The sequence below is a fragment of the Ictalurus furcatus genome, chromosome 12 (assembly GCF_023375685.1).
Source record: "Ictalurus furcatus strain D&B chromosome 12, Billie_1.0, whole genome shotgun sequence".
In the NCBI taxonomy this organism is placed as follows: domain Eukaryota; kingdom Metazoa; phylum Chordata; class Actinopteri; order Siluriformes; family Ictaluridae; genus Ictalurus; species Ictalurus furcatus.
Genome location: NC_071266.1, coordinates 14683784 through 14711336, shown reverse-complemented (window position 1 = coordinate 14711336; position 27553 = coordinate 14683784). Strand labels below are relative to the sequence as shown.

Here is a 27553-nt window from a genome sequence, read left to right as displayed (position 1 = left end):
AACCCACTGATGTCAGCACGATGGAACCAGAAGTGCAAAAATGCTAACTGATTTCAGAGTTTTAGGACTCATTCCTGCAGCACTCTATATACCCCAAAATAATGAATCTCAGAAATATGTATGAATTCAGTAGGAAGTTCAAATACTGTTTAAGTTTAGTGGGATAAATCCTGTACTTGCTGTACTATTAATGAGTTTTATCCAAATGTGCCGCCTATATGATGTACATATATGAAAGACACAGAGCAATCTGTACATAACTTTAATTTAACTTTATTTGGACCCACAAAAGTCATGATATAAATACAGAACTACATCATAATATATATCAAAATATCAACTATACAGCTTCTATTAACAGCAGGAAGTGTTTATATTTCACATTTAATATGGGAACTGGTATAATAGTTGGGTCTATCACACATTTAACCAGCATTATTATATTTATACTGTACACACACACAATTCTATTTACATACTTTGTATTTAAACACCAATTGGGCCTTCTGGGGGAATTTTTAATGTTGATAACTATAGATTAAAATCTAAATACTTAATTTCCCCCAGTGAACCTTATTTTTTGCCTGAACTATGATCATTTGTGCAATGAGTTATGTTATAATTAAAACAAAGAAGCTATTATTTATTAGTTGTATTTATTTTACTAAAGAAGCTATTAAGTTCAGTGATTAAGGCCTTCTTTAAATGAGGATGGTTTCTTCTGTACAGCCACTTTCTGTAACTGATGTTACATGAAAAATATAATGAGGTGCATGTATACTGTATACACAAGCCTCACATGTTCCTCTCTGTATCACATGTTCCTCTCTGTGCTCAGGACTTGATCTCAATCACTTTGATGAAGGGTAGAGACTTGTTTCCAGGACTTATTGGTGTCAAAGGCTTGCTGTAAACCAGAAAAAATGTTTTTTCGAGTTAACAAAAGTAAACAACTTCTCACATTTATGATGTAAAATATGTTTTCATCATTTACAAACAACAGGACTACATACTGTATGGTCTGAGGACTATTTAAAGGGGTCATGACATGAGAAATCAAATTTTCCTTGATCTTTTGGCATATAAGAGGACATTAAAAAGTCCTGCAAAATTCATAGCTTAATACGTCCTCCTCAGTACAAAAAGAGCATTTATTTAACCAAGCTCCAAAAACTTCCCGTTTGGATGTGGCAGGATTTGTGACATCACACAGGCAAATACATTTGCATATGACATCGACACCTACTTTTACATCATCGCACTGCTGGCCCCACCCACTGGCTCTCAGTCACTGAAAACAGTTCTGCATGTGTTAGAGCAGGAGGCACTGATAATTAATTCACAGGCAAAGATGTTAGCCAATCATAGCAGTGGGTGGTTACATTGAAGGTAAAGCACACAAAAACCAGTTGTTTCAGCCAGAGGGTCAGAGACAGGGTGGAAAAAGATACAAAATTTTGTATGGTTTTTTGTGAAAAAAGCTTTACTAATATTATAATTACACCTCACGGAAGATAATAATAAAAAAGAAACATCATGACCCCTTTAAAGTTGTTTCTAATGAGATAGATAGATAGATAGATAGATAGATAGATAGATATATGCACAACATCAAAAAGAGTAATAATAATAATAAATAAAAGAAAAAATGAACAATAAAATCAGGTGTGCAAAAATGGTATTGAATAATATAAGCAATGTATGTATGACAAACAGTGTGTACCAGATAATTGTGCAGTAGTGTGTTTACCTATCACAAAGAGATGAGCTGTTGTACAGTGTTATGGTGAAAGGTGAGAATGAGTTCCTAAAATGTTCTTTATGGCAGCGTAGCTGAATGAAAATGAGCTCTGCTGTCTTTGTAGTTTGTCATGCAGTGAGTGGGCTGGATTGTCGATGATGGAGCGCAGTTTGTTCAGTAACCTCCTACTCCTCACTGAATCAAACGTCTCCAGGTTTTGTCTGATGATAGTTTCAACCTTGTGAAGGAGTTCATTTATCCTGCTGACACTGATGCTGCTCCCCCAGCAGACGACAGTATAATAGATGGTGCTCGCAACCACAGATTGGTAGAAGATCTCCAGCATCTTGGTGCATACACAAAGATCTGAGCTTCCTCAGAAAAGAGTTTGCTCATCCCCTTCTTGTATGTTAAAAGTCTTTAAAAAATGGTATTGAATGTCTATTTTGAAAAACCTGCTTCTGAATATTGCCGCTAATTTAAAACCTAGCTAATTTTTTGTAGTCATAAGCTGAAAATGTCTCAAGTATTTATTCAAGAATTGTACCTTGTTGCATTTAGAGGTCATTAAGTTCCCAAAAAAATGAAAATGGACAGAGATGCTATTTTAATGCTAGAAGTGAACTTCATCAAGCTTACCAGAGGACTCAAGTTACTGGTAAGACATTTGAAAATGTCACTGTAACTTAAACTTCAGTTGTGTTGATTAGATAAGACCAACACTTTTTTTTCACTTACTACTGCCATTCAGAAGATACAGTGCCCTCCACTAATATTGCCAGCCTTGGTAAATATGAGCAAAGAAGGCTGTGAAAAATGGTCTTTATTGTTTAACCTCTTTATCTTTTGATCAAATAATTAACAAAAACACTCTGCTCTCTTGGATATCAAACAATTGCAAACAAAACACAGGTTTATCCAAAAACAACTTGCTACCTGCTACACCACCATACCACCAACAGTGAATATGCTCAGAAATGTTTACACAATCCTACAAAGTATGTGTTTAATCACATAATGCCTCCTACCTAAGCAGTTCTCAGCAAATTACACAATCACATACAAAGTAATGCAGAAATGCAGAATGTGTTTGTTTGCCAACATCTTTTGGCTATCTAGGAAGTTGTGAAGTGGGTGTGTTTGTGAAGACTCACCTGTAGACAATTTGAGCTTCCTTCTCTGACTGAAAACTGCTTGGTGTCTGATCCCCCAGACCACACTCTATCTGGTACCGCATCTCTCTGTTCTATAGGAAAGAAAGGAAACAATTTATTCTCAGAGATTAATGGGAAGAATGAGGAAGAAAAACAGATCAATATAGAAGTTTCTTGTTTGTTTCCTTTTCTCCACCAGTTCCTCATTAGAACCTCTAAATCTGTGTGTTAACAGTGTTATCCCAAATCTGTGCCAAACTACCAATACACCTGAACCAGATAATCTGTGTTCATCACTGAATATCAAGACAGCACGCACACAATAGAATAAATAAATTAATTCATTAATAAAACAATAAATTAATAACACGGTTCTCTCCCAAAAAAAAGAGTGATACGCTCCCTTCAGGTGAGGGGAGAGACCTTGTCCCTGGCAAAGGAGTCAGCGTGGTGTACTGGTCTGTGGTGGTGAAGCAGGAGCTCAGTTTGCAGATATAGCTCTTTGTTTACCAGTCAGTCTGCACCCCTATCATCACCTACGCTTACGAGCTGTAGGTAGTGACCGAAAGAATAAAATCGTGAGTACAGGAGGTGGAAAGGGTGTTCCTCCACAGGGTTGCTGGGTTTACACTCTCTGATAATGTGAAGAGCTCAACAGAAGAGCCTCGGAGTGAAGCTGCTGCTCCTCTGAATTGTGAGGAGCCAGATGAGCTGGTTTGGACACTTTACAAGAATATCAGGTATGTCCTGATGGAGATCCCATTGTAGACCAAAGATGGGGGGGATTACTGTAGATCAACTCCCAATGAGTAAACTTCCTCACTACTTCAACATCACCTTGGTGTTTTGGGGATGGCAGAACAAGGCCCATATGTGTTTTGGAGATGGGAGAACATGGCCCTAAAGTGTTTTGGGAATGGCAGAACATGGCCCTGAAGTTTTCTGAAGATGGGAGAACATGGCCCTGAAGTGTTTTGGGGATGGGAGAACATGGCCCTTAGTTGTTTTGGGGTTGGGAGAACATGGCCCTTAGGTGTTTTGGGGTTGGGAGAACATGGCCCTTAGGTGTTTTGGGGTTGGGAGGATATGGCCCTTAGGTGTTTTGGGGATGGGAGATTGGGAAACACTGTCCTACACACTATTACAGATACTCACAATATTGACACCCCAGCACAGAAACTAACCTCTGCCTCCAGAAAAGCCACTTTTTCCTCTAGATCACCAATCAGTCGGTCTCTCTCCTCCAACATAGTCCGAGAGTTCTGAAGCTGGGGGCACACAATATATGCACAATGTTTATTATAATATTAACCACATACACACATGCGCACGCGCACACACACACACACACACACTACATATATAATAAAAATAATAATGTACAACCAATGTACAAGCAGAGTATTAATCCATGTAGCTGCCATGTGTAAGATTATGATAAGGTGTGTTTCATTTATCTGCTCATTTGCACCTGGGTTTGTGTCACTCTGAGTCTGTGTTAACATACATATGCAACATGTATTATGTGTGTATGTGTGCGTGTGCGTGTGTATGTATATTTCACCTGCTCGATCATGTGTCTCACTTTCCTCTGCTGACTCTTTAGCATGTCATCTAGGTGATGGATTTTCTCCTTCAGAACGGCCTGCTCTTTTTCCAGCTGTTTACATCTAGAATGAACACACACACACACACACACACACACACACACTTTTTAAGCCTAACCTGCTCCACATATCCAGCTCTACACTAGTTAAAGTGTTGATTCTGTAGTGTTAGTATATGCTGATGACTGACCAGATACTGTAGTAGTACAGATTTCTGTAGTCACAGAAACAACAGAAAGGGTCACACTACATACATGCAACATGCATTATGGAATTGTGTGAATTGGAAATCAAATCTGCACCTCATGCTGATTAAATAACCTTGTCGTAACTGACGAGGATAAAGTGCACTGTATTTTAATTTGCCTTGTTCTTTAGTTCACTCATTCCTCCCACCTTTTCCCATCTTCCCCATCCTTCAGGGCTCTGAGTTCCCGAAGTTCAGCCTCGCCTGCAGCCATTTCATCATGAAGGCTGGCATTCTCAAGCTTCAGATTTCCCAAAATCATCTGCAGCTCCTCAATGCGTTGGCCCTGGCCTTCTGCCTCGCCCCGGGCCTGCCTTAGATGCTCGTTCTGCTCCTCCAGACACCGCAGGCACTCTCTGTTCTCTGCCTGAAGAGGATCACAGACAGATTTGGGGTGTATCCCAAATCAGTCCTTATTAGAGTTCATTTAACAAGAACATGTCATTTGTAACAGCGTACACAGACATTGCATCAGAAAAATAGTTTTGAGGGTGAGTCACTAAGACACAATATGGCGGATGATAGTGTGGTTAAATATTACTTATTCATTATCTGGAAGATATATAAGTATAAGAGTGACTGAATTGCCCATAGGTTTTTATTTTTAAACCAGTACATTGAGGGATATACACAGACACACAGAAAGAAAGCTTGTGGTTCTTACCCATCTTAACTAGATGCGAATTATGCCCACTGATAATTGGAGTGGGTGAAATAAGACAATTAAATCATTAAAGTTCATTAAAGATCATTAGGTCATTTCCATTGTTTAGAAGTAGATGGAATGAGAAGAGGATACGTGTGTGTGTGTGTGTGTGTCACTGACCTGCAATGCCTCTCTGTCCTCCTGGTGTCTCTTTTCTGCCTCCTGCAGCTCAGCATACAGACGTTTGGACATCTCTCTCAACCTCACACACTCCTGCTCCTGATAGAGGCAGACAAAAAAAAAACAACCAAAGGCTTTTATTTTTGAAAAGGTTTGAGTGCGACCCTTCAGACTTTAACCTAAAAAACCCCAAAACAGTTCCTTATCCTTATCCTGGCAGCAAAAATAAATAACATTATGAGCAGAAGTCTCAACCTTTTCTCATCCCAGTATTTAATAACTCATCTCTAGGACAGTTCCAAAAATGCATGGCATACCGTGTCACATTTGTGATAGAATTTGCAAAATGGTGACATAGTCATCGTTAATAAATATCATGACAAACCCAGTAACAGCTACGTGCTAGAGATCTGGAGTTCTTTGTGGCCAGACCAACTATTTAGTGAAAGAGAGAGAGAATGCAAGGAGGTGAGAAAGTCCTGGTTCACCCCCCACTCTCACGCTAACGTTCATGTGTTCATTCGGTAATGGAATCCGTTTTCTCTACCCGCTTTGGAACAAGCGTCACAAAACATTTTCTGTGTGCAATGATCATACCTGAGCCATGCAAACTCTTGAATCCAAGAAGTCTTAAAATGCCTTTCTGCACTTTTACTTGGGCGCTCATTGATTGACACAGAAAGATGATCCTCTGTGTCTCAGTCGTTTTCTATCTCTCTTATGCTGGCACAACTGGAGCCGGCTTTTTTATTATTTTTTATTTTGACATGTCTTTCTGAGGCGGAAAGCTGATCCTCGCTTTCCCAGTGCGTATTTTGACACTCTGGATGAATCTGAACTTTCATGCGCAGCGTCTCATTTTATTATGTCAACACAACAAATTATGTGATAGGCTACTCTTCACACAACACGCAATTAAAAAGACATTACATGCTAATTTAAAAATCATAATATGTAAATTTATAGCATCATCAGTGGTGATCTCAGCAAAAATATAATTTGCAAATGAATATTTTTCGTTGCAAATGCAACCGTTTAAGGTGCAGTCTGGAGCCCTGCAAAAGTTTGATTTCTTTGCTTTTAAATGAAAAAAAAATGTAATCCTGATAGTATTCCCATTATTTACAAAATGTACCTGTAATCTGATTACTTTGTTTTTTGACGTAACTGTAACGGATTACAGTTACCCATTTTTTTGTATACTGATTACGTAACGCCGTTACATGTATTACGTTACTCCACAAGCCTGACAGACGGAGACACCTGAAGGCAGAGAGGAGAACGTAATGGCGGAGTATAGGAACTAACTCTTCTCCATAGATTTTAAGCCACTACGTCATGTTTACATGCCAATAAAATCAAATAAAACTGGTTTAACAGGCCTGTGAACATTTCACAGTGTGGGTCTACGCTCCTACAGCAGAATGGATTTTCATAATCTCACTATAACCTCATGGCACATAGTGAAAATGATGTGGAAACATCATCTCAGTACATAAGCAAGGCACGGAGAAAGTCTGGGAAATCGTGTGTGTACGTGTGTTGTTGTTGAAGTATATAGCTTGTTGTCTGCAAAGCTAAATGCAGCTTTGGCCAGTGTTGTTTCTCAGAACGTCAGAGGTGCGACTTCTCAGAGCAGCGTGAAAGCCGTGCCACGTGCTCACAGAAATGTGTGTGTGAGTGAGAGACACACAGTGTGACTGTGAAATCAACATGCAGGTTCATAGAGGGTTCATTAAACTGTTTTTATGAAACATCCATAGGAGTCACTGTATTTAAATAAACTGTGTGGGTGATTTTTTCATGTCTTAGTAGTATTAAAAGATATTTCCTCAGTAGTATTTGAAATGGAGTAACTCTATTAGCTTTACATCAGTCACCATACATACATATTCATTTGTTAACTCTATAACACTGACTCTATAGTTCACTGATTTGAGGAGGTAAATATACATACTAAGACTGTGTTATATATTGTTTCTAGATGTAGTAAATAGATATAATAATAAATTTACACTATATGGCCGAAAGTATGTGGACACCTGAATATCACACCCATACATGACACAAACTGTTCCCACAAAGTTAGAAGCACACATTTATGTAGAATGTCTCTTTATGCTGTAGCATTACAATTTCCCTTCACTGGAACTAAGAGGCGCAAACCTGTTCCAGCATGACACAAAGTGCACAAAGCGAGCTCCATGAAGACATGGTATGTTAAGGTTAGAGTGGAAGAACTCGAGTGTCCTGCACAGAGCTCTGACCTCAACCTCACTGCACACCTTTGAGATGAAATGAAACACCAACTGCACCCCAGGCCTCCTCCTCATATGGGTATGATGGTCAAATGTCTACAAACGTTTGGTCATATAGTGTACATTTCTACATGTAAATTAAAAACACAAAAATGTACTTGAAGATCCAGAGAATGTTGCATGATAAAATGTATCTCACCTGGCTCTCAGGGACAGGGGCGTCCACAACAGAGTTGGAGACAGGGAATTTGCTGCTGAGCATATGAACTCGGATCCCATTGTCTGGACTCTAGAGTGCAAGGCGGATCGTTTGACTTCTTTATTGGTGCTCTTTAACCATTTTGCACCATTTTACTTACAATACAGATTAATGTGCAAAAGTCTTAGGGACCCTCATTTTTACAATGATAATTTTGTGTTTGATGTTTATTTTATGACTTCTTAATTATTAGGACAGTAAAAATATTTTTTACAGAAAAATGTTTGTATGTCAGTAATGAAGATAAGATATTTTGTACTAGACCAACTTAGCAAAAATTCTGTACCTGAGACTACTGATACATTTTTAAAGACAAAGTTTTACTAGGGCAAATATTGACTTTGTTTAGTTTATTACTGTTTATTGCACTTTAGAGATTTTTTTAAAGCAGAAAACATTTAATTTTATTATTTCTGAAGTCATCTTTGCTTTAGAGCATTTCCTTTCCATGTGCCTAAGACTTTTGCACAGTACTCTATGTAATTTACACCATCAAAATATCTGACAATATGAGAACAGCAAAACAAAATGAAATTTAGTACCTTGTTATTGTTATGTCGGGCTGCCATCTGTTCCCTCAGAGTCTTCAAGCAGTACCTCACCTTACAGCATACAAAAGACACACACACACACACACACACACACACACACACACACAGAGACACACACATACACACATATACACACACATTCCAATCCAATTTTAAAAATTTATTTTGGCCTATTCTCAAATACTTTTGGTTAAATAAGCTTTTCATGATTCGCAGTAATTCTCCCAGATGTACAGTGAACTCAGTAATGATTGCACATTTATTCTTTATCATGCATTATCCTAAATACTTCATTTCCAGCCTTCTAATCTTTTAAATGTAAAGCACTGACACCTTGAACTCAAAATAAAAAAGTGCTTTAAAAAAATGAAGAAAAAAAAAATTATACAAGTGATTAAAACTCGTAACATGACCACATCAATGCACAGTGTACATTTATATACTGTACATTTCATGAAAAAAAGATCAAATACAGCTTTAGCATTGACTGACTTTCCTCTTTTATTTCCAGCAACACAGACTCTGGCCTGATCTATAACTGTGCTCTCGGCTTTAAGGTCTGCCCAACCTGGAAACTGGCTGGTGGAGTTAAAGAGTAATAGCTGATCTACGTATGCGCTCTCTTATGACCTGATCTCATCAGGGCTTATAGAATAAAATTCATTTTCTCTTGCAGACTTGCATAACTTCTTCATCAGGAAGCTGGTTTATTGGGAACTCAATACTGGTCTGATTGAGCAAGTGGGCTCCTTTACCAGCTCTGTCACTGGACTGACTTAATAGTCACAGGAGTGAATGTGTGCCAGTATGGATGTTGGACACTATACACCGCTGTACTGACCTCCTGTATTTGTGAAACCTCGTCAGTCAGCATTGCGACACTTTGTTGCTCCTTCTCCTGTTTGCCTCGTTCAAGATAGACCTACAATACAGAAGAACATTTACAAAACACAAAAAATACGCACACACACTCACACACACACACACACACACAAATGTGCTAAAGCTGACCTTGATGACTTCGATCTTCTCTCCTAAAAGTGTGCTGGAATCCGGCCTTATCTGCCACTGCTTTCCACAAATCACTGCAGGCTGAATACGGCAGAAAAACATGAATGTTTTGTTGTGTTTTGTTTTGTTTTATAGACTAAATGTAAGAAAATGTCTTCTTATCAAGGATTCGAAGAGTTTCTTTTAAAGCCCTGTTCTTGTGACTCATTCAAATTCTTAACTTGAATTAGACTCTGCCTTACTGAATAAAGTGCCCAGTAAATCTTTCATATCTTTAAAAATCCCATAAATTCGGAAAACCGTGCGTATCCCACTCGTGCTCCTGAGATGTCATTACACTGTCAGGTTTTAACAGCTTGTGTATTTTAAGTTTCACACAAATTGAATGAAACTTTTGCGAAACCCAGTTGTTTCATATTAATGCCATTAACTAAAGCTGTGTTCATGCCATGTCGTAATTACGGTAATTATGAAATTTCTACTTGTAAAAAGCGTTAATGTCCTCGTAGAACTTGTAATTACAACTAGGAAGTTTCGGAGAGCTCCGACTTGTACCACCTGACCGCTGCAACGTCATGAGGAAACATTCAAAATGGCGACAGCTGCTCTAAAAAAGGAAAAAGAGATGTAATGATAATATATTTACAAAATTATATTGTTTAATTTTTCATATTGATATTACTGTTATTATTATTTTACTCTTGTTGTTGTTGTTGTTGTTATTTGTTTATGTTTGAAACAACACATTACCATGCCTGCATTATTATTAAACAACATGTTATTGATGTGCTTTCTGTGTTCTTCAATATTTAGCAAATGTGATTTAATGTTGTAATTATGTATTTTGCAGTCATCAACAGCATCATCTCACACGGATTTGGCGTATAAAAACACATAATTCTGAGTCCGAGGGCATGAACAGCTCTGAGTATTATGTCCAGGTTGTCATCTAGTAATTATCGTAATTCTGACATGGCGTGAGCACAGAGTAAATTATATTAAATATGAAAAAAATTAAGAAAGCAAGCCAACATAAATCCATAAATTAAGTCAAATAAGACCAGTCATTCTATTAAGAATGACACTTTATAAAATGAGGAAGAGCTCAGGCAGTGTGTAAGTCAGTTCTGTTTGCCACGGCATCTTCTTTTAATGCTGTGCAACACTTTATCAGAGGCAGCACTAAGTGACCGATAATTGACTGGTCTGGTATGTCTCAAGCAACAATGTGCCATATACTCCTTAATGTGCTGTGGACCATTCGCTTCCTCATAAACACACACACCCTCCTGCCTTTCTAATATGGCATCGGGAGCACACAAGGGATTTCTGGCCGAGAGTCCCTGAGATACTTCGCCTTGAATTGTTTTTTTTTTTTACAGAACAATTAACAATAGCGGTTTCTCTTCGTTCGTGATCACCTGGGCACAGTAGATATATAGAAAAGTTTTCATGCCAAATCATTTTTATTTTTCTGCTTAATTTACAACTAATTCACCTTTATTGTAATTTGTAATTTCAGGTCCTGTTACACTGTTAAATAATATATCTATTTATTGGCATACATGTGAGTAACAGTAACTTCAATTTCTACCATATCCTACTGTGGGAGTCTTGCCTTTTACGAAGTTTGGTTTGGCTTACATAAAAAAAAAAAATATGTAAAAACAACTTTACTAAAAGATAAATAAATGAGACCCAATATGCATTTGGCTTCTAAATGTGTATTTGTGTGTAAAATTACCTTGTTGGCAATATCCTTTAGTGTCTCAGTGACTAGATTCTGGTTGTAGTCATGAACTGTGAGCTTACAGATGTCCTGTGAGGAGTGAGAGAACAGGAAACAGGAAGCAGAGAACAGTTTTTATTTACTCGGATTATCACCTGGGATATCATTCAAAAATATTTTAAAGTTAAAATATTCAAGGGATGGACCTCACCTAATTTTTTTTTACATTAATATCTACAATATTAGTACATCATAGCATCAAAACTTTCAGGTTACTATTATAATCACACCACTGTGCTGTCACATTCCTAGGGGATTTAAATTACACTTTATAGTACACGAAGTAAATCAACCACCCATTCCATCTTCCTGCCTGACCAGTGTCGGTGTGCAAGAAAAACTGCTCTGTAGTGTGCGAAACAAACGCTCATGAAATGTTTGTCAGGGCTATACAACAATGTACACACCTAAACAGTCATGCATGAAAGATATGGAGGACCAAACCTGCAGAAATTAAATAAATAAATATATAAATAAATAGATGGATAAATAAATCAATGTAATAGGAAAATAAACAAAGGAATAAATGACTTGATAAAACAAATATAAATCATTTTTTATTACATTTAATCCTAATTTATTTTTGTATTACTTTTTTCCTTCATGTAATATTTTCTGTATAATTTTTCTATTTTATTTTTTATTCTTTTTAACTGTTATTTATTTACCCCATTAATTTTTATATTTATTTATACATTCATTTATTTTGATATTTATTTATTCGAGCATGTATTTATTTCCATATTTATTTATGCAATGCAAATGCAAGTAGATCTTACCTGAAATTACATTAAGTTAATTTTACAAGAAAAAAATAAAACAAAGCAAATGCAAATTGTTACCAGATAAATACCCCCGGCCATGTACTTCTCACAGATAACTCTGCTGCTTCTCAATCAGCCAACTGTATCTACAAATAAACTACATTTTAAAGTTTCACGAACCAAAGTTCCCAAGAAATCTACCAGCGCCCACACACATCCGCCAACACAAACACACAGTAACGTAATACAGTTCCTCTGAGATCATACATTCAATCCAATGATAGACTACTGTTGAAAATAATCCTAACTCTAAATGTAGCATTAGCCACAGCTTACAGAAGACAAAAGCCATATTTCACTGAAGCTTATAACACCAAAAACGGCTCCAGTCCTGCACACTGATGAGGATTTCTAAAAAGGAACCGTTGCTACATGCCTCTAATCTGTGGGGTTTTTTTCACTTTCAATCACTGTTTAATGTTGGATTGTTCCCATTTGTCTTGGGCATTTAAAACACTAAAGGTGAAGGAAGTTAGATATTAGAAAAGGATCAAATTGTAATTCAGTACTGAATGACTACAAGATGGAACCATTGAGGCGCTTCCAAGGATTAGAGAGATGACTGTTATGTGACAGATACAGGTTAAGAGTGATCTCACTGCATGACTGAATCATTCAAGAAGGAGCGTCCGTCAAAGGTGTGGAACAAATTATTGCAACAAAGTAACTACTACAACAACCCAATTAACTGTTTATGCTACAGCGCAGCAGAATTCTCAAATCTGATTGGTCAGATGGTGTGCAGTATTTCTGCATAAACACACGGCTCAGACAGTAGCTCCGGCTGTAACATGAACAACAGGTTTATATTAATGAGTTATTGCTTCTATAGTAACAGCTCATAGACGGAGACGTGTACGGCGGATTCTCCACATAACTGAAGACCATTAATAAACAGATTTAAACACATGTTGTTTAATAAAGAACACTGTTTAATTGTTGATGTGGTGATGTTTTTTTTTGTTAGGAGACATTCATTTAATATTTATGGAAGATGTTTTGTAAGAGTCGTGGTGCTTTGCAACGTTTCACAGCATGGAGAAGTTTAAACTTTATGGTTTCTCTGTAAAAATGATGAGCGAGAGAGAGAGAGACAGAGAGAGAGAGAGACAGAGACAGAGAGAGAAAACGTAAGTGACAACAGGAACTAACTTGTCTCTCAGATGTTCCACATAATTAAATCCAACTATAAATCATTAAAATTGTTCAGTAATAAAGTAAACACTGTAATTGTTGGTAAATCGCTGTGGGCTAAGTGCAATACACTCCATACACTCCAAACCATGCTGTTATTAGGGCTGGGCGGTACAGCTAAAAAATGTGTCATGATATAATGTTTCATATGGTTCGGTATCGATAATTATTTATCAAATTTAAGCTTTTTTTTTTTTTAAACAAAGACCAGTAGAAAAAAAAAAGGTTTTTGAATTTAACAACTGTATTTTTAAATTTACCCACTTTATTAAGGCAAACAACAAATCATTTTAGCTTTAACAGTCAAAAACAAAATAGAATTCAAACAAATATCTTCTCTTATTTATTTAATCTTCATATAAGATATAAGTGTTAAAGAAACTCTTGAACTTAATAAATAAAATGTTACAAAATGTGTGCAATGTAAAAGGCAAACTTTGAGGTAAAGCAACATCGCATTATAGCACAGAATGTGACTCCTTGTGGTCTGGTTTCTGCTCAGCCGGTTAGCATAGTTAGCCTAGCCTCGTATAAAACTTCCACTTTAACACTTACTTCCGGAAAACACTGTGCTGAGGTCTGCGTCTAACGAGTCGAGCTCCTGCTCTGAGGACACTCACTGTCCTCCCCAAAGCAGAAATTTTAACAGAAAACACAAAAAGCGGCAAAATGTCACATTTCTTCCTTGCATGCTGTGCAGGGTCACACAGACTGTACATGTGCAGAGCACTGCGCATGCGCACTACAAGTCTCTCGCAGCTTGTGTTTCTGTACTTGGCCAGGACGTTTTTTTTGTGCAAAGCTTACACACAACGGTGTTCTGATTTTGGTCAGACAAAAAGAAACCAAAAAACCTACCACACTGGTGAGCTGACGTCCTTTTTTATTCACGATCTCCTCGGCAGGCACTGAACTCATTTTTGCGTGTGTTCTGATGTCACTTGGCGATGACGCAACCGAACCCCACAGAGACGCAACTTGTTATTGGCTGTTTGCTTGTCACTCGTAGTACACTCCTTTATCAAGGTATATGATAGGCGGTTTATGATCTAGGGACAGTGCATGCATGAGGGTTGTTCATGCAACCAAACTTCATGTCTGTTTACATTTTGTCGAGCGTTATAACAAACATTTTTTTCTATCATTACCGATAAAGGTGTACCGTCGATAAATACCGATACCGTTTTATCGCCCAGCCCTAGCTGTTATACAGGGTGGATTATTTTTATACACAGGCTGTTGCGTTATTCCTCACATAAATCCCAGTGGCTATTATCAACAAATAACTGAAAATGTATTGTACAACATATCATACAGTACATTATAGTTACACAATATGGCCAAAAGTATGTGCACCCCTCACCATCACACCCATATGTTGCTCTTCCTCAAACTGTTTCCACAAAGGTGGAAGCACACAATTGTATAGGGGGTCTTTGTATGCTTTAGCTTTACAATTTCCCTTCACTGGAATTAAGAGGCCCAAACCTGTTCCAGCATGTCAGTGCCCCTGTGTACAAAGTGAGCTCCATGAAGACATGGTGTGTTAAGTTTGGAGTGGAAGAACTCAAGTGTCCTGCACAGATTCCTGACCTCAACCCCACTGAACACCTTTGGCATGAACTGGAACTGGAGCCTCCTCGACATCCCAACATCAGTACCTGACCTCAACCTCACTAATGCTCTTGTAGCTGAATGAACACAAATCCCCACAGCCACACTCCAACATCTAGTGGAAAGACTTCCTAGAAGATTGGAGCTTACTATAACAGCGAAGGGGGAATAAATCTAGAATAGGATGTTCAACAAGCACATATGGATGTGATGGTCAGGTTTCCACATTTTTTTGGCCATATAGTGTACCTTGCAATGTCTGAGGAAGAGTGCAATATATTCTATATTTAACTTTTTGTATTTTGGTGTCAGGTTTCGTATGTTGTCCATGTGGGTTCTTTCCCACGTGAGTTTCTTCTCACCTCCCAAAAACATGACGGAAGCTGGATTGGCTACTCTAAATTGCCTCTAAAGTGTGTGTGTGTGTGTGTGTGTGTGTGTGTGTGTGTGTACTGGTATCCTGCTCAGGGTGCGTTCGCGCATGTTTTTTTTTTTTGTTCTTTGTACAAGCGATGTTATTGCATGAGTGTGTCAATGTGCATGTCAGAACAAGGCCATTAGGAGAATTGTGTGCTGGCAAAAAACCATCAGCTCTGTAACTGTCCTGAAATGTAAAGGATGTACTTTCAGTTGCTTGGATCAGAGAGAGGCAGATACAAAGAACAGCCTGGGGGTGCTTACACACACACACACACACACACACACACACACACTGGCTAAACTGCAATCATTATCGTTACACACTGACACACGCACACACGCACAGCAGATATAGCATATCCTATGGGCTTTACATCCAGTAATCTCTGAAGAATTGGAAAGGATCTTTTGTCCTCACAAACAGTAAAAGAGTAAAAGTATATAGTAAAAAGAGAAAAAGAAAAAGGACAGCACAAAGAAATGTTGACTAGACTGTAGATGTGGAAAAGACTGACAGATGTTCAGCAAACCTACAGACTCCTATGAAGTGTGACCACACCCAAGGAGCTGGAGCAAAACATGCTCCAGCTTGCTTTTCCAATTCTCATAAACTCATCTTTCATCTGTTATTACGTCAAATGATTATTAAGATAAAATTATTTTGAATTATTGGGCAGATCCCAAATAATGTTCTACTTCATGCTAATTCTCTCTTACAACCCACCCACACACCCCCACAATCCTCCCAGCCTCATTCCACTACCTACCTGTACAATATCCATCTTGTTACTGTACATTTACCCAGGCCCTTTACACACAAAAAACATAATTGTGAAGAAAGGCAATGCCCCAAAATCAAGTTCAGTCTGGATCTGTGTGTGAGAGCTCTCATGATCAGAGGCTTCATTATTGTATATGGGTTGGAACTTGCTGAGGTTTGTGGTACATGATATTTAGCACTTCTTTAAAAGAATGCTTTACAGTGAAGGGAAAATATTTGGACACTATAGTTTTTGTTGTTTAATAAACTTCCAGTGATAATCTCCACTTCAGCTTTACACACAATGTCTTTTGACTTTGTACTCTAAACACGAACAAAAACTATGCATTCAAGTATTAAAAAATATATGTTTTAAAAAAAAAGTATTCAGACACTATATAAATGTAAAGGTTGCATAAAAATCTAATTCTAGATATGAATGTAAAAAGATGCAAAAAATATTCTTGTGTGAATTTAACCTGGTGTCATTATAAAAGATGTTATTGGTTATGAAGATTTCATGCAAAAAGTAGAAATCATGGTGAATCAAGTTCTCAGAGACAACACTGAACAATGCACGTGGAAAAAACTACAGAGCCATAGCCAAGACCTTAAACATCCCTGTCAGTACAACTTGTTCAATAATATGCAGGTGGAAAGTTCATGGAGCCACAACTAATCTTTCTCAGACAGGTGCACCACGCAAGATTTCACATTGTGCTCTCAGACTAATGATAAGGAAAAATAGTCACTCAAAAAAAAAAAAAAAAAAAGAGTTGCAGAACGACCTGAAAGCAGCAGGAACAACAGGTACACAGAGAATAATAAGCAATGAACTGCACCAATAAAAAATAGACAATAAATAAATCTTTGGCAATAAATCAGCTCGTCGTTTCTGGATAAAGAAGGGTTGTGTACAGTATATGATCCCAAGAAGACCAAGAACATCATACCCACAGTGAAGTATGGAGGTGGCAGCGTCATGATATAGAGCTGCTTCTCTGTAAAGGTGGTGGGGCATTACACATCATCGAAGGAAACAAGAATGGAGCGATGTACCGGAACATACAGTATTAGAGGAAAATTTAATCTCAATGAAACTGAAATATTTCAACAAGACAACGACCCGAAACACAGCCAAAATAACTCAAATAGACCTTGCATGGCCTAACCAACGTCTTGACTTGAATCCCATTAAAAACTTATGGAGGATTTTGAAATTCCGACTCCATCTGAGGGACCACCATAACCTTGGGGAACTGAAGACATTTTGCTGAGAGGAACCAAAACTGAACCACGATGCTGTTAAACGCGAATTACTTCTTACTGTAGACGTCTCAAAGCTGTAACTGCCAATACCAGGTTTAGAACAATGTACTAATGTCTTACATATCTTAGTTTATATGCATGCTTATGAAAACATATTTTTGGTTTATATTATTAAGTACAAAGGCAAAAGACATTATGTATGGAAAGCTGAAGTGGAGATATGTACTGGAAGTTTATATAATATATATATATATATATATATATATATATATATATATATATATATATATATAAAAATCTGAACATTTATTTCTTCTCACTGTAAATCTACTGCCCTGAACTGTGGACATCACTGTACAGCATGTTACACAGAAAACCATGTTTATCCATCTACCCCAGAAATGTTACAAATATCGAAATATTATATAAAACTGGCTATGTTTGATATGGTTGAATTTATTTTGTGTCAAACTGCTGTCATGAGTGGACTGGATGTAAACATAATCATGTCAGTATTGCCAGGTAGTAAACATTAGCGTATCAGCACAGGCTTGATATTACCAGTGATAAATCTAATCATCTACCAATCAGACCATATTTTACTACTTTTGGTTTGAAAATTTAGACTGTTTATACTGATGCATACTGGATCGAGAGTATTATAATGAGTTCCATTTTTCTTGCACAGTAAACAGTACGTAAAGAATAAAACACACTGGGGTGTGCGGTTACAGGCAAATAATCAGTGACATGATGCAGCTCAACTCGAAGCAAGAGATAATGATTTTTTTCCTATAACAACACGTTTATTCCTCTAATAACACAGCCATGTGCCAATGATTACAATTTGTATTTATTAAAGAACGACACGTAATACTTTTTGTCCATTTATAGCAGAATGTGAGTAGAAAAAGAAGTTTGTTCTTGTTATTACTTTAATTATAGCAGTTATAAACAGTTGTTCGTGTCACTTTTCTTTAGGTTAACGAGCCAAAAAAATACTGCAAAGTTTCCTGTTGCAGAAAATGAGCAAATGAGCAAATTAATGATCACATTAATGTACCTGTTAAGCGATGTATGGCATTAATTTAACACCGGTCGGTGTGTGATGCTAACTTAACGCATGGCGGCCCTCTGCGTTTATTTAACATCTGGCGGCGATTAGAAAACTGCGTTTTTAAATTTAAAACAGCGTAATGATGCGCGCGAATAATGACCCATTTGGCTTTCCATAGAGAACATTCATCATCATATAAAAACCAGCCCTGACCAGCCTTCACACCGTGAGCTTAACACACTGTACATTTTACAGAAAAAGCAGTTATGACACGATCTGTTCAGCAATAGACAGAAAGAAATCTTCCAAGAAAAATTCATTACTACACAAAGAGCATTAATAAAAAACATTCATTTTATTTTCACCACATTAGAATGATTAATTATTTATTATTACAGCTGCTCTCTCTCTATCTATCTATCTATATATATATGATATTCATGTTTCGTAATGGGATGAAATATAGGCATAAGTCTGATCTCTCAACACACACACACACACACACACACACACCCGCCATTAGCATATTACAAGTAATGATTTCTTTAGTGTTATTCCTCTTTCAAAGACCAGTTATAAATGAAACAACAAGAAAAAAAAAAATCAAGCTCCTTTCTGTCACAGATCTGTATCAGAACACTAACCAAAAATATAGTCAATAACTTCCTTAAATAAAATACTTAAGATGGATAAATCCACATAAACGCAACATAAAATACACAAATATTTACACAAGTACAATATTAATTATTACACATGTATTAATTAACAACAAACAAAAGATGGTTGAAAACACACAGAGTTTTGTACCTTACCTCAGACCAGACATCTGTATATTGCTTGCTGATAGTCTGCACATGCTGTGTGAGAGAAAGAGAGAGAAAGTGTGTGTGTGTGAATACCGATCACATTACATGGCAGAGGCGAGGTCTAATGAAAGCCCAGCCTTAAATTATAATCCTGTATATTGCTCCACCTTCAGGACACACAGTACTGCTGTATACCACACAAAATCAGATAATCTAATAGGTGTCTGGTAAGAAATGTAAGAAAAAGCTAACATATTAAAGGTGTTTAATATCCACTCATTTCATATTTAGCTGCTTATGTGTATCTGTAGCTTATGTGTTGAATTTACCACCGACTGCAAAAGTTAAGGGTCCAGTTACAGTTTTGAGACTGGAGAAATCATAAGTTGGATTTTCAGTTGAATTTGGGGAAACCACTTGAAGCATTTGTTGTGTTGAACTATTTCAATTGCTTGTTTGATTTGTTCATTGCAAACAGCTGAAAGTCTGTAAATTTTCACAATAAACCTGATTTGCAATGGGGGCTGAATAATTTTGATTGCAACTGTAGTATGGCTGTACATCTGTATTGGGTACAGGTATCACCTTGCAGCATTTCACCAGTAAAACATGGTGGTTCACCACCACCACATGAGAGAACAGTAATGATCATTTGAATATATTTTGGTAAACAAGAAACGGTATGCTCACTGCTTCTGAACATTGCACTGCCATGCTCTGCCCATCAGGGTCATTTTAAAACTAGATAGAAACGTTGCAGTATCTGAGGCTGCTGTTTTTCACAAGCGTTGTGTCACTAGAAATATGTACAAAATAACCGAACACACACACACACGCGCACACGCACACACAACCCAATGTTCAGGACTCGCATGCAAAAACAAAAATGCAGTGAAAGCTCCACTCTGATGTTCCTTACATACTTTTCTAGTACTAGTCCTTTCTAGCACGAATGCTGCCTTTAAGTCCTGTCAGAAATATCGTTATTACGAGGTGAACGTACATGAACGCCACTACAGTGTCATAATTACCACTCAGGAACTCGTATTTTTAAACGACCCTCGACTTTCTGAGTTTGGGGAGTGTCAATAACAAAATCGAAGCCCCTAGTACAAATGCAACGTCTACAGCAGAATTAAGTGATAATTTTGCTTGTCTTTTTATTTTCTTTCAGATGATACAAAAAAAGATCAATAAAAACAAAAGACAAATAAAAACAAAAGTTCTCACACACCATACAACTTTTATCTGATCTGTACCACTTGAGCACACACCACATATTATCCTAATTGCCATATCCGGATTTGTACACACAAACTTCTGAAGAGGACTTGAAGGTAGCATAACCCGTCACAAGTTGTTTACGTTGCCAGGGAGACACTCCGCATCATGCAATGTAATTTCCCCATCAAGCATCAATCATCACACTACATAATTACCTCATCAAGCATCAATTATCATGCAACATAATTACCCCACAGCTCTGATCAGACTTGACTGAGGGCTTTTTGAAGTTAGTGATATACAGCACATTTATCATTAGTAAATGATTATTTAATGACATCTTTAGAATCACAATGTTGTGTTTTTTTTTTTGTTGTTGTTTTTACATTTGGAACCACATGTAAAGATGTTTCACGACTTATTGTGAAACCAAAAAAAAGCAGCCACCTTGACTTGGGAACATTGAAAATGACATGACTGAACACCTGAACAAAAAAATAGGCCACAATTATATATTTAGCCATCTGTACCTGTGACAATATACTACTATGGCGTTATACCATGCTACACTGCAGTGTTATATGATACATCCACTGTAACTGGAACAGGGCAGACCTGACTTATGGTATTGTTGTGTAAGTTGTACATAATGTTGCTTGCAGTGTTATTAATGTTATTAATCAGCTCCTGCTGTGTAACTGCATTGTAATCTGCACTTGAGCCGTTCATAACAATCTCGTTTCATTTCAGACTTTACTTCTCATATCAGGCCAAAGCAGAGCTGGATTTCAGCCCAGGAGTAACATGAGGCACACTGACCCCACCGTCTCAGCGGAAAGGAGGGAGTGTGGAATGGGGTTTTAACAGTGAATCCCAGCACCTGAGAAAAAGTCTCCAAAATCAACAAAACAATAAGGCACACAGTATTGAATTAAAAGGTGCAATAGTATTTTTTTTCGTATTAGTACAAATAATGAAGAAAATTGTGTAGAAATGATAATAATAATAATAAAAAATACTTTAAGCCACTGACTCCGAACAAATATATTACGTAGCTGAAATAAACCATGTCTGGAAAACTGCTTTCTGGTCCAGGATGTTTGTTTGTATTTACATTGGACCCTTGACATTCATTTCATAGACACGCCCACAATGTCACTTCACATCCTTATAAATCATTATGAAGAAAATAGTACCTGTCTATATATAAGTGGTACCTTGTCTTTCAAGCAGGTGTATGACGTGATACGAATGCTTTGTGTTTGTGCAAAAAAACTAAAATTAATTCTTTATTCACAAAATATCTTCACTTCCGCATAGATCTCAGACACGCTCTATTGAGTCATAAAATTGGGATTAAACCATTGGATTCACATGGATTACTATTATGATGATTTAATGAACTTTTTGGAGCTTGAAAGTTTTGGTTACTGGACTATAAACGGATGGACAGAAATCTCCCAGTTTTCATTAAAATGTCTTCATTTGTGTTCCGAAGATGAATGAAAATCTTTGGGTTTGGAATGACAAGAAGGTGACATATTGACAGAATTAAAATTTTTGGGTGAACCACCCCTTTAATAACAAAACAAGCGAAGACTCGAAAAAGGCCAAAAGGGTACAACTAAAACAAGGAACTAGACTAAGGCAAAGCAAAGAACAAAAAACAAAAACCACTCATGGTGCAAAACATAACAAAACATAAACCATACCATCCACACCCACCCACTAACTCATAAGTAAGGAGGGAAAACACAGAGCTTAAATAGGGAACTAATTGGGGAAACACAAAACAGGAGAGCCCAATCAAGGTTGGAAACGGAGCAGACAACAAACGAAGAAATTCAAAGTGAGTGCTGGTACCCTCTGGTGGTCTGGGGAGGAACTGTCAGAATCATCATAAAATGAGAGTATACCCCCATATACTGTCTGTCACATATCTACTGTCACTATACAAACAAATGACAAATAGAAGAACAATTAAAAACAAAAGTGCAACATGCAACAATGTTGTTGTGCCTACATCAGCCACCAGAACAGTTTCAACTTAAGACTCTACATGTCTCTGGAACTGTACTGGAGAGATGGAAAAGCATTCTTTCAAAATGAATTTGTATTGATTTGCAGTGACCTTCCCTTGCACACAAACCATGCCAACAATCCTGTCATTTCATGCAAACATCAACTCTCTTGGGATCTCTAGTCTAATTTATTATTATTATAATAATTATTACATTGTTATTATTGTAGTTGTAATTATTGTATTGTAGTGTGCTCTGGACAGGCTCAATAAACAAATCAATCATGCATGTTTATTTACATTTACATCATCTGTGTTGTGCAGAAATGGAGCAGAGACATCTGCAGACATCTCTAAACTCAGCATTACACTGTACAATTTTGCTTTCACAGGCACAAGCTCACATCATAAAATGAAAATATTTGGTCAGTGGTCTTAGAACATATAATGTGATGCACTCACTGGCAGCTGATTTAGTGCAAGAGTGAAGTGTGGCAGCAGACAAAATGCCTCCATAATATTTTCAACATGACAGGACAAAACAGAGCGTGGCAAGGAAAGAAACAGAGGATGGATTATAGCTTCAGTTGTGTAGCTAGCTAATTGCTAATCCTGCATCGCTGAGCACCGAGTAGGTCCGAACATAGTAATTTTCTTTAATCATATGTCTAGAATCTTCATCGGGTAATCTGACATGGCACGTGTTATCACACAGTGTGTTATTATCTGCTATATTATCTTATTAGAATTATAGCTGACTTTACCAAAGTAGACCTGCATCTCTCCATACACTTACATACTGACTTACAACTGAATCAGGATATGCATTTACTGATATGCAAACATGTTGAAGCTAACAATAGTGGCTGAGACAGACAGATAGATAGACAGATAGACAGACAGACAGACAGATAGACGAATAGACAGATAGCACATCAAATTAAAAGGTAACACGAAATTGTTTTACACTGCCTTTCGCAGTGATGTTTGTGATGAGACCTTTTAGCTGTACTCATGTTTGACATACGTGAGTCAAAGACGGCTCGAATATGCGTTTCAATGTCACATGGCACGTTGTGATGACGTCACATGGTGCGTCTTGGCCCAAATCTGCAGTCATTTTGAACAACTGCTAGCTCCTCCAAATATTGTGGAGTTTCTTTGATTTTGCATTAAAATCTTGCACCTTATTGTGGTTTCAGTCTTTAGAAATAAACACATGTGCCTTTCAAAATACAGATTACAAACACAGAACATGGGCTTGATCTACAACATAATCTTGGTCAGTGCTGTCATGTCGCGAGACGTAAGGAGTTGAATACGGAAGCAGGTGCAGGTAAAGACGTTTATTAAAGGAGGCAGGCAGACAAATCCAAAACTTTTAACAGATGCGTAGTCAAAAACAGGCAGTGGGTCGGGCGATTGGCAAACAAGCATATACAGGGTTAGGCAGGAATCGAAGTCGCGGTCACAGAAAACAGGGTCAAAACACAAAACAAGAAACATGAAACTACGACTGGGAACTGGGGAAAACACCAGCGTGGTCTAAGTGAACTAATCTATCGTGGTACGTAACATTAACTAGCTACTATCTAACTATATTAACTATAATACTCCACAAGGTGTACAGGGAAGCGAGAGGTATTTATTACGAACATAATCAGCGTTAAGTGCTGACAGCTGAAAACAATCAAGACACACCCTCAAACAATCACCAGTGACAAAACAGGGAGGAGACAGAAAAGAAACAAAACAAACACACATGTCCACAGTAAACAATGTCACAGTTGTCAACATTCGAAGAGCATGCGCCTGGCTCGTGCACGTGCATGCCCTCCGGCACTCAAAGTGTGCGGCAGGTTGCAGCTCTGTCTAAAGGGGAGATCGTGACAAGTGCTGACTCTCTCTGGAAAACACTTTCAAATAAAAACGCAAATTCTGCTTTGGACAAGCTGCAGAGTATCTCAGTATTTCAGAAAAAAACAAAAACAAAATATACATGTTGCAGGAGGATTCTGTATGTGTTATGCAACATGATCTAAATGACAGGTCATATCACAATTACCACCACTTGTTAGTAATTTCCCATTTGATAATTCATGCTAAAGACTGTTCATTTTGTAAAGATTTTAGAATGAACTGTACTTAAAACAAATGTTTTATTTACTGAACAGGTTTGTGTTCCAGGTTTCACATTCATTTAAAGAATGCCTTGAATGTGCCTTTAAGCTGGAACATTTATCCGCAAGCAATTTCATTTCTTCTAAGCAAACTCATTATCTCTTTACTGTCAAGTTACAGAGGTCAAACAGCATACAAAACATCTCAAAGCATGCATTAGACTAAACCAGCGTTCGCTCAACACGCCACTTAAAACTATTAGAGAGGGAACTAGCTACTGCTGCTACAAATAATAATTCAGATAATAGGAAAAATTACACTGTGGATAACATTTCAGAGTCCATATATAATAGCATGTCATTTTGTTTTTGTTTGTCTTTTACAAAACAAATGCACTGTGTTTTGTTTATCCTCACAGTAACCTCACATTGCACTCTCGCATGCCACCAGTTTCTTATGAATAATAACTACATGTCTGTCATTCCTCGCAGGGAGGATTCTGTTCGACGAACAATTAGATATGATTTGCATTCAACCAGAACTAGCATAACAAATTTTTTCCTCATTGTCAGCACATATAAAGCACTAGTGTACAGAAATTCAACCAAAATGTAGAACACAGACAAGTACGGCTGTGTGGACAGCTTTTTCTAGTTTTTTTTATGTTGCTAAATGTAACTGCTAACAGATTGCTATGATTAGAGTTTGTGTTTTTATTCACTGTACTACAGTAACTACAGAGAACATTGTCAGGCTCAGATTAGTTTAGTTTAGTATAGTTTTAGTATAATTTAATTTAGTATAATTTAGTCAGATTAGGGCTTGTCACAAGTCTGGGATAAACAAACTTGATTCAGATGTGCCATATACCTGATCATCACCGCATGCCTACTTTCAACCCAGCCCAAACTTCTGCCATCTGTTCTGGCAGATGACCACCAAAAGAGTCCATCATCCACACACACACTGTATAAAGGTATCATGGTTTAGACAAAACAGCTCTTTTTTAAGACACATTCATGCAAACAACCTTCAAAGCTAAAGCACACTGTACAATCTTGGATAAAGAGCTGAATAAAGAACATTTATTTTATGCACAGAATCTTGCAAAAAAAAAAAAAAAACATCTCGTGCGCATCAGTACTGCAGGAGGTAACACCTTGTTGAGAGATCAGAGGAGAGTGGCCAGACTGGTTTGAGCTGGCACGAAAGCTACATATAAGCACTCTACAACTGCGGTGAGCAGAAAAGCATCTCAGCAGGCAAAACAATTCGAACCTTAAGGTGGATGAGCTACAACAGCAGAACATCGGGTTCCTCTCCTGTCAGCCAAGAACAAGAACCTGAGGCTTGTAACAATGAATTGCAATACAAAAGGTTACAAGAGAAACAGGATGTTTTAAAGAAAGGTTTTGGTTGAAATTGTACACTATGCTTCATTTGGATTAATAATTCATTTATTTTTTTGCACATTACATAGTCTCTCTATACACTTTACAACTCTGTATCTTTGCTATAAATCCGGAATGGGATGGAACGCCAGTACACAGCAGGTCACCAACGAAAACACACATTCACACCTACAAGCAATTTAATGCCACTCCCCCTACTGACGTTTTTTTTATTTTTTGGAGCCTGGTGTGAATTTAGTGTAAATCAGAGCAGAATAAATAGATCCTTCTCTGACTTATTGCTAGTTTGGATGCGAACTATTGGATAAATATGTTTAGCAATAAAACGCTGTCCATGTTGTTGCTTTTGCAATATACTATATTATTTTGAATCAAAGCTAGGTTGCGTTTAGTTCACTTTAAACTTCATCTTTACGTTATAATTTCACTTTATTTCCTGTGCATCATATCATCTTTCATTATTCAATCTATTAAAAATTAATTGTATAATTTGATCATTCAATTCTGATCTTATAATATGCTATGCTATGACATGACATGTTATCTCCTGTAATATCAGCTGATAGACTTCAGCACCTTATACTGTAGTTAAGTCTTTTAGAATTGTAATCCACGTGCCCCGTTTGAACTTCGAGCACCTGCCCCTCTACAGTTCTCTGCATGATCGTGGTGCTTTAGCTGGGTCTCTGTGGAATACACTTAAAGGATCAAAATTTAAACAAAACAAAACCCCTACAGCTGTTTCTCTATCAAAAAAAATTAATTGCATATAGAACTGGTTTAGAAACCTAAGAACCTGCAACTATCTAGAGTCCCTGAGAAACCACTGAAGGCTGATTTCTGGATCCATACAGAACCATAAAGAGGAATATTGCATTTCCCTCAAGCCTGCAGCAATCCCAGCTGTTATTTACAAGCTATTCAAATGACTGGTGTAAGATGACAAGCTTCTTTCTCAAGTAAGAAGTGAAATATAAGGAGAGACCTGAACAGTGCTGAATAAAGCTCCTTGTTGTGGAGAGTATTAGTGTTATGAACACACTACACACATATTATTACTAAACAGTAATAATATGACAGTGCCAGTTTTCCTGATGATAAGTGAATGAAGTGTTTAATGCAGTGTAAAGAACAGTTCAGTTGCACTGCCCTCCTCTCTCAGATTTTCTATTCAAATCGATATTTAAGTCTATTGTGTATTGTACTGAAAGCCTCGCGCACAGAAGACAAGACGGGAAGAATACTTACAGTTTCCTTTTCAGTCCTATTCACCGCCTGCTCTGCTCTGGGCGACTCTGACTCCTCCATCTGCACAGCACAGGAGTAAACACTCCGCACCTGAGAATGAGCACTCGGGCCGCTGGGCTGTGTGTGCGAGTGTGTGTG

General features: G+C 37.4%; 1 protein-coding gene across 1 annotated transcript; it reads right to left on the bottom strand.

The window, feature by feature from the left end:
- Positions 1-259: 259 nt before the first annotated feature.
- tuft1b (tuftelin 1b) lies at positions 260-27553 on the bottom strand. The gene is made up of 13 exons (XM_053638778.1): positions 27416-27553; positions 19397-19441; positions 11399-11473; positions 9655-9735; positions 9485-9565; positions 8635-8694; positions 8033-8122; positions 5576-5674; positions 4899-5116; positions 4460-4565; positions 4080-4163; positions 2896-2987; positions 260-907 (listed from the first exon to the last, which is right to left on the bottom strand). The coding sequence occupies exons 1-13, from the start codon at positions 27473-27475 to the stop codon at positions 835-837; spliced, it is 1164 nt and encodes a 387-aa protein (XP_053494753.1). The 5' UTR covers positions 27476-27553; the 3' UTR covers positions 260-834.

Coding starts and splice junctions, on each gene's coding strand:
- tuft1b (XM_053638778.1), bottom strand. CDS start 27,475: ATGGAGGAGTCAGAGTCGCCCAGAGCAGAGCAGGCGGTGAATAGGACT. Junction 19,442..27,415: donor ATAGGACTGAAAAGGAAACT/GTAAGTATTCTT, acceptor TCTCTCACACAG/CATGTGCAGACTATCAGCAA. Junction 2,988..4,079: donor TGGCTTTTCTGGAGGCAGAG/GTTAGTTTCTGT, acceptor TCTTTCCTATAG/AACAGAGAGATGCGGTACCA.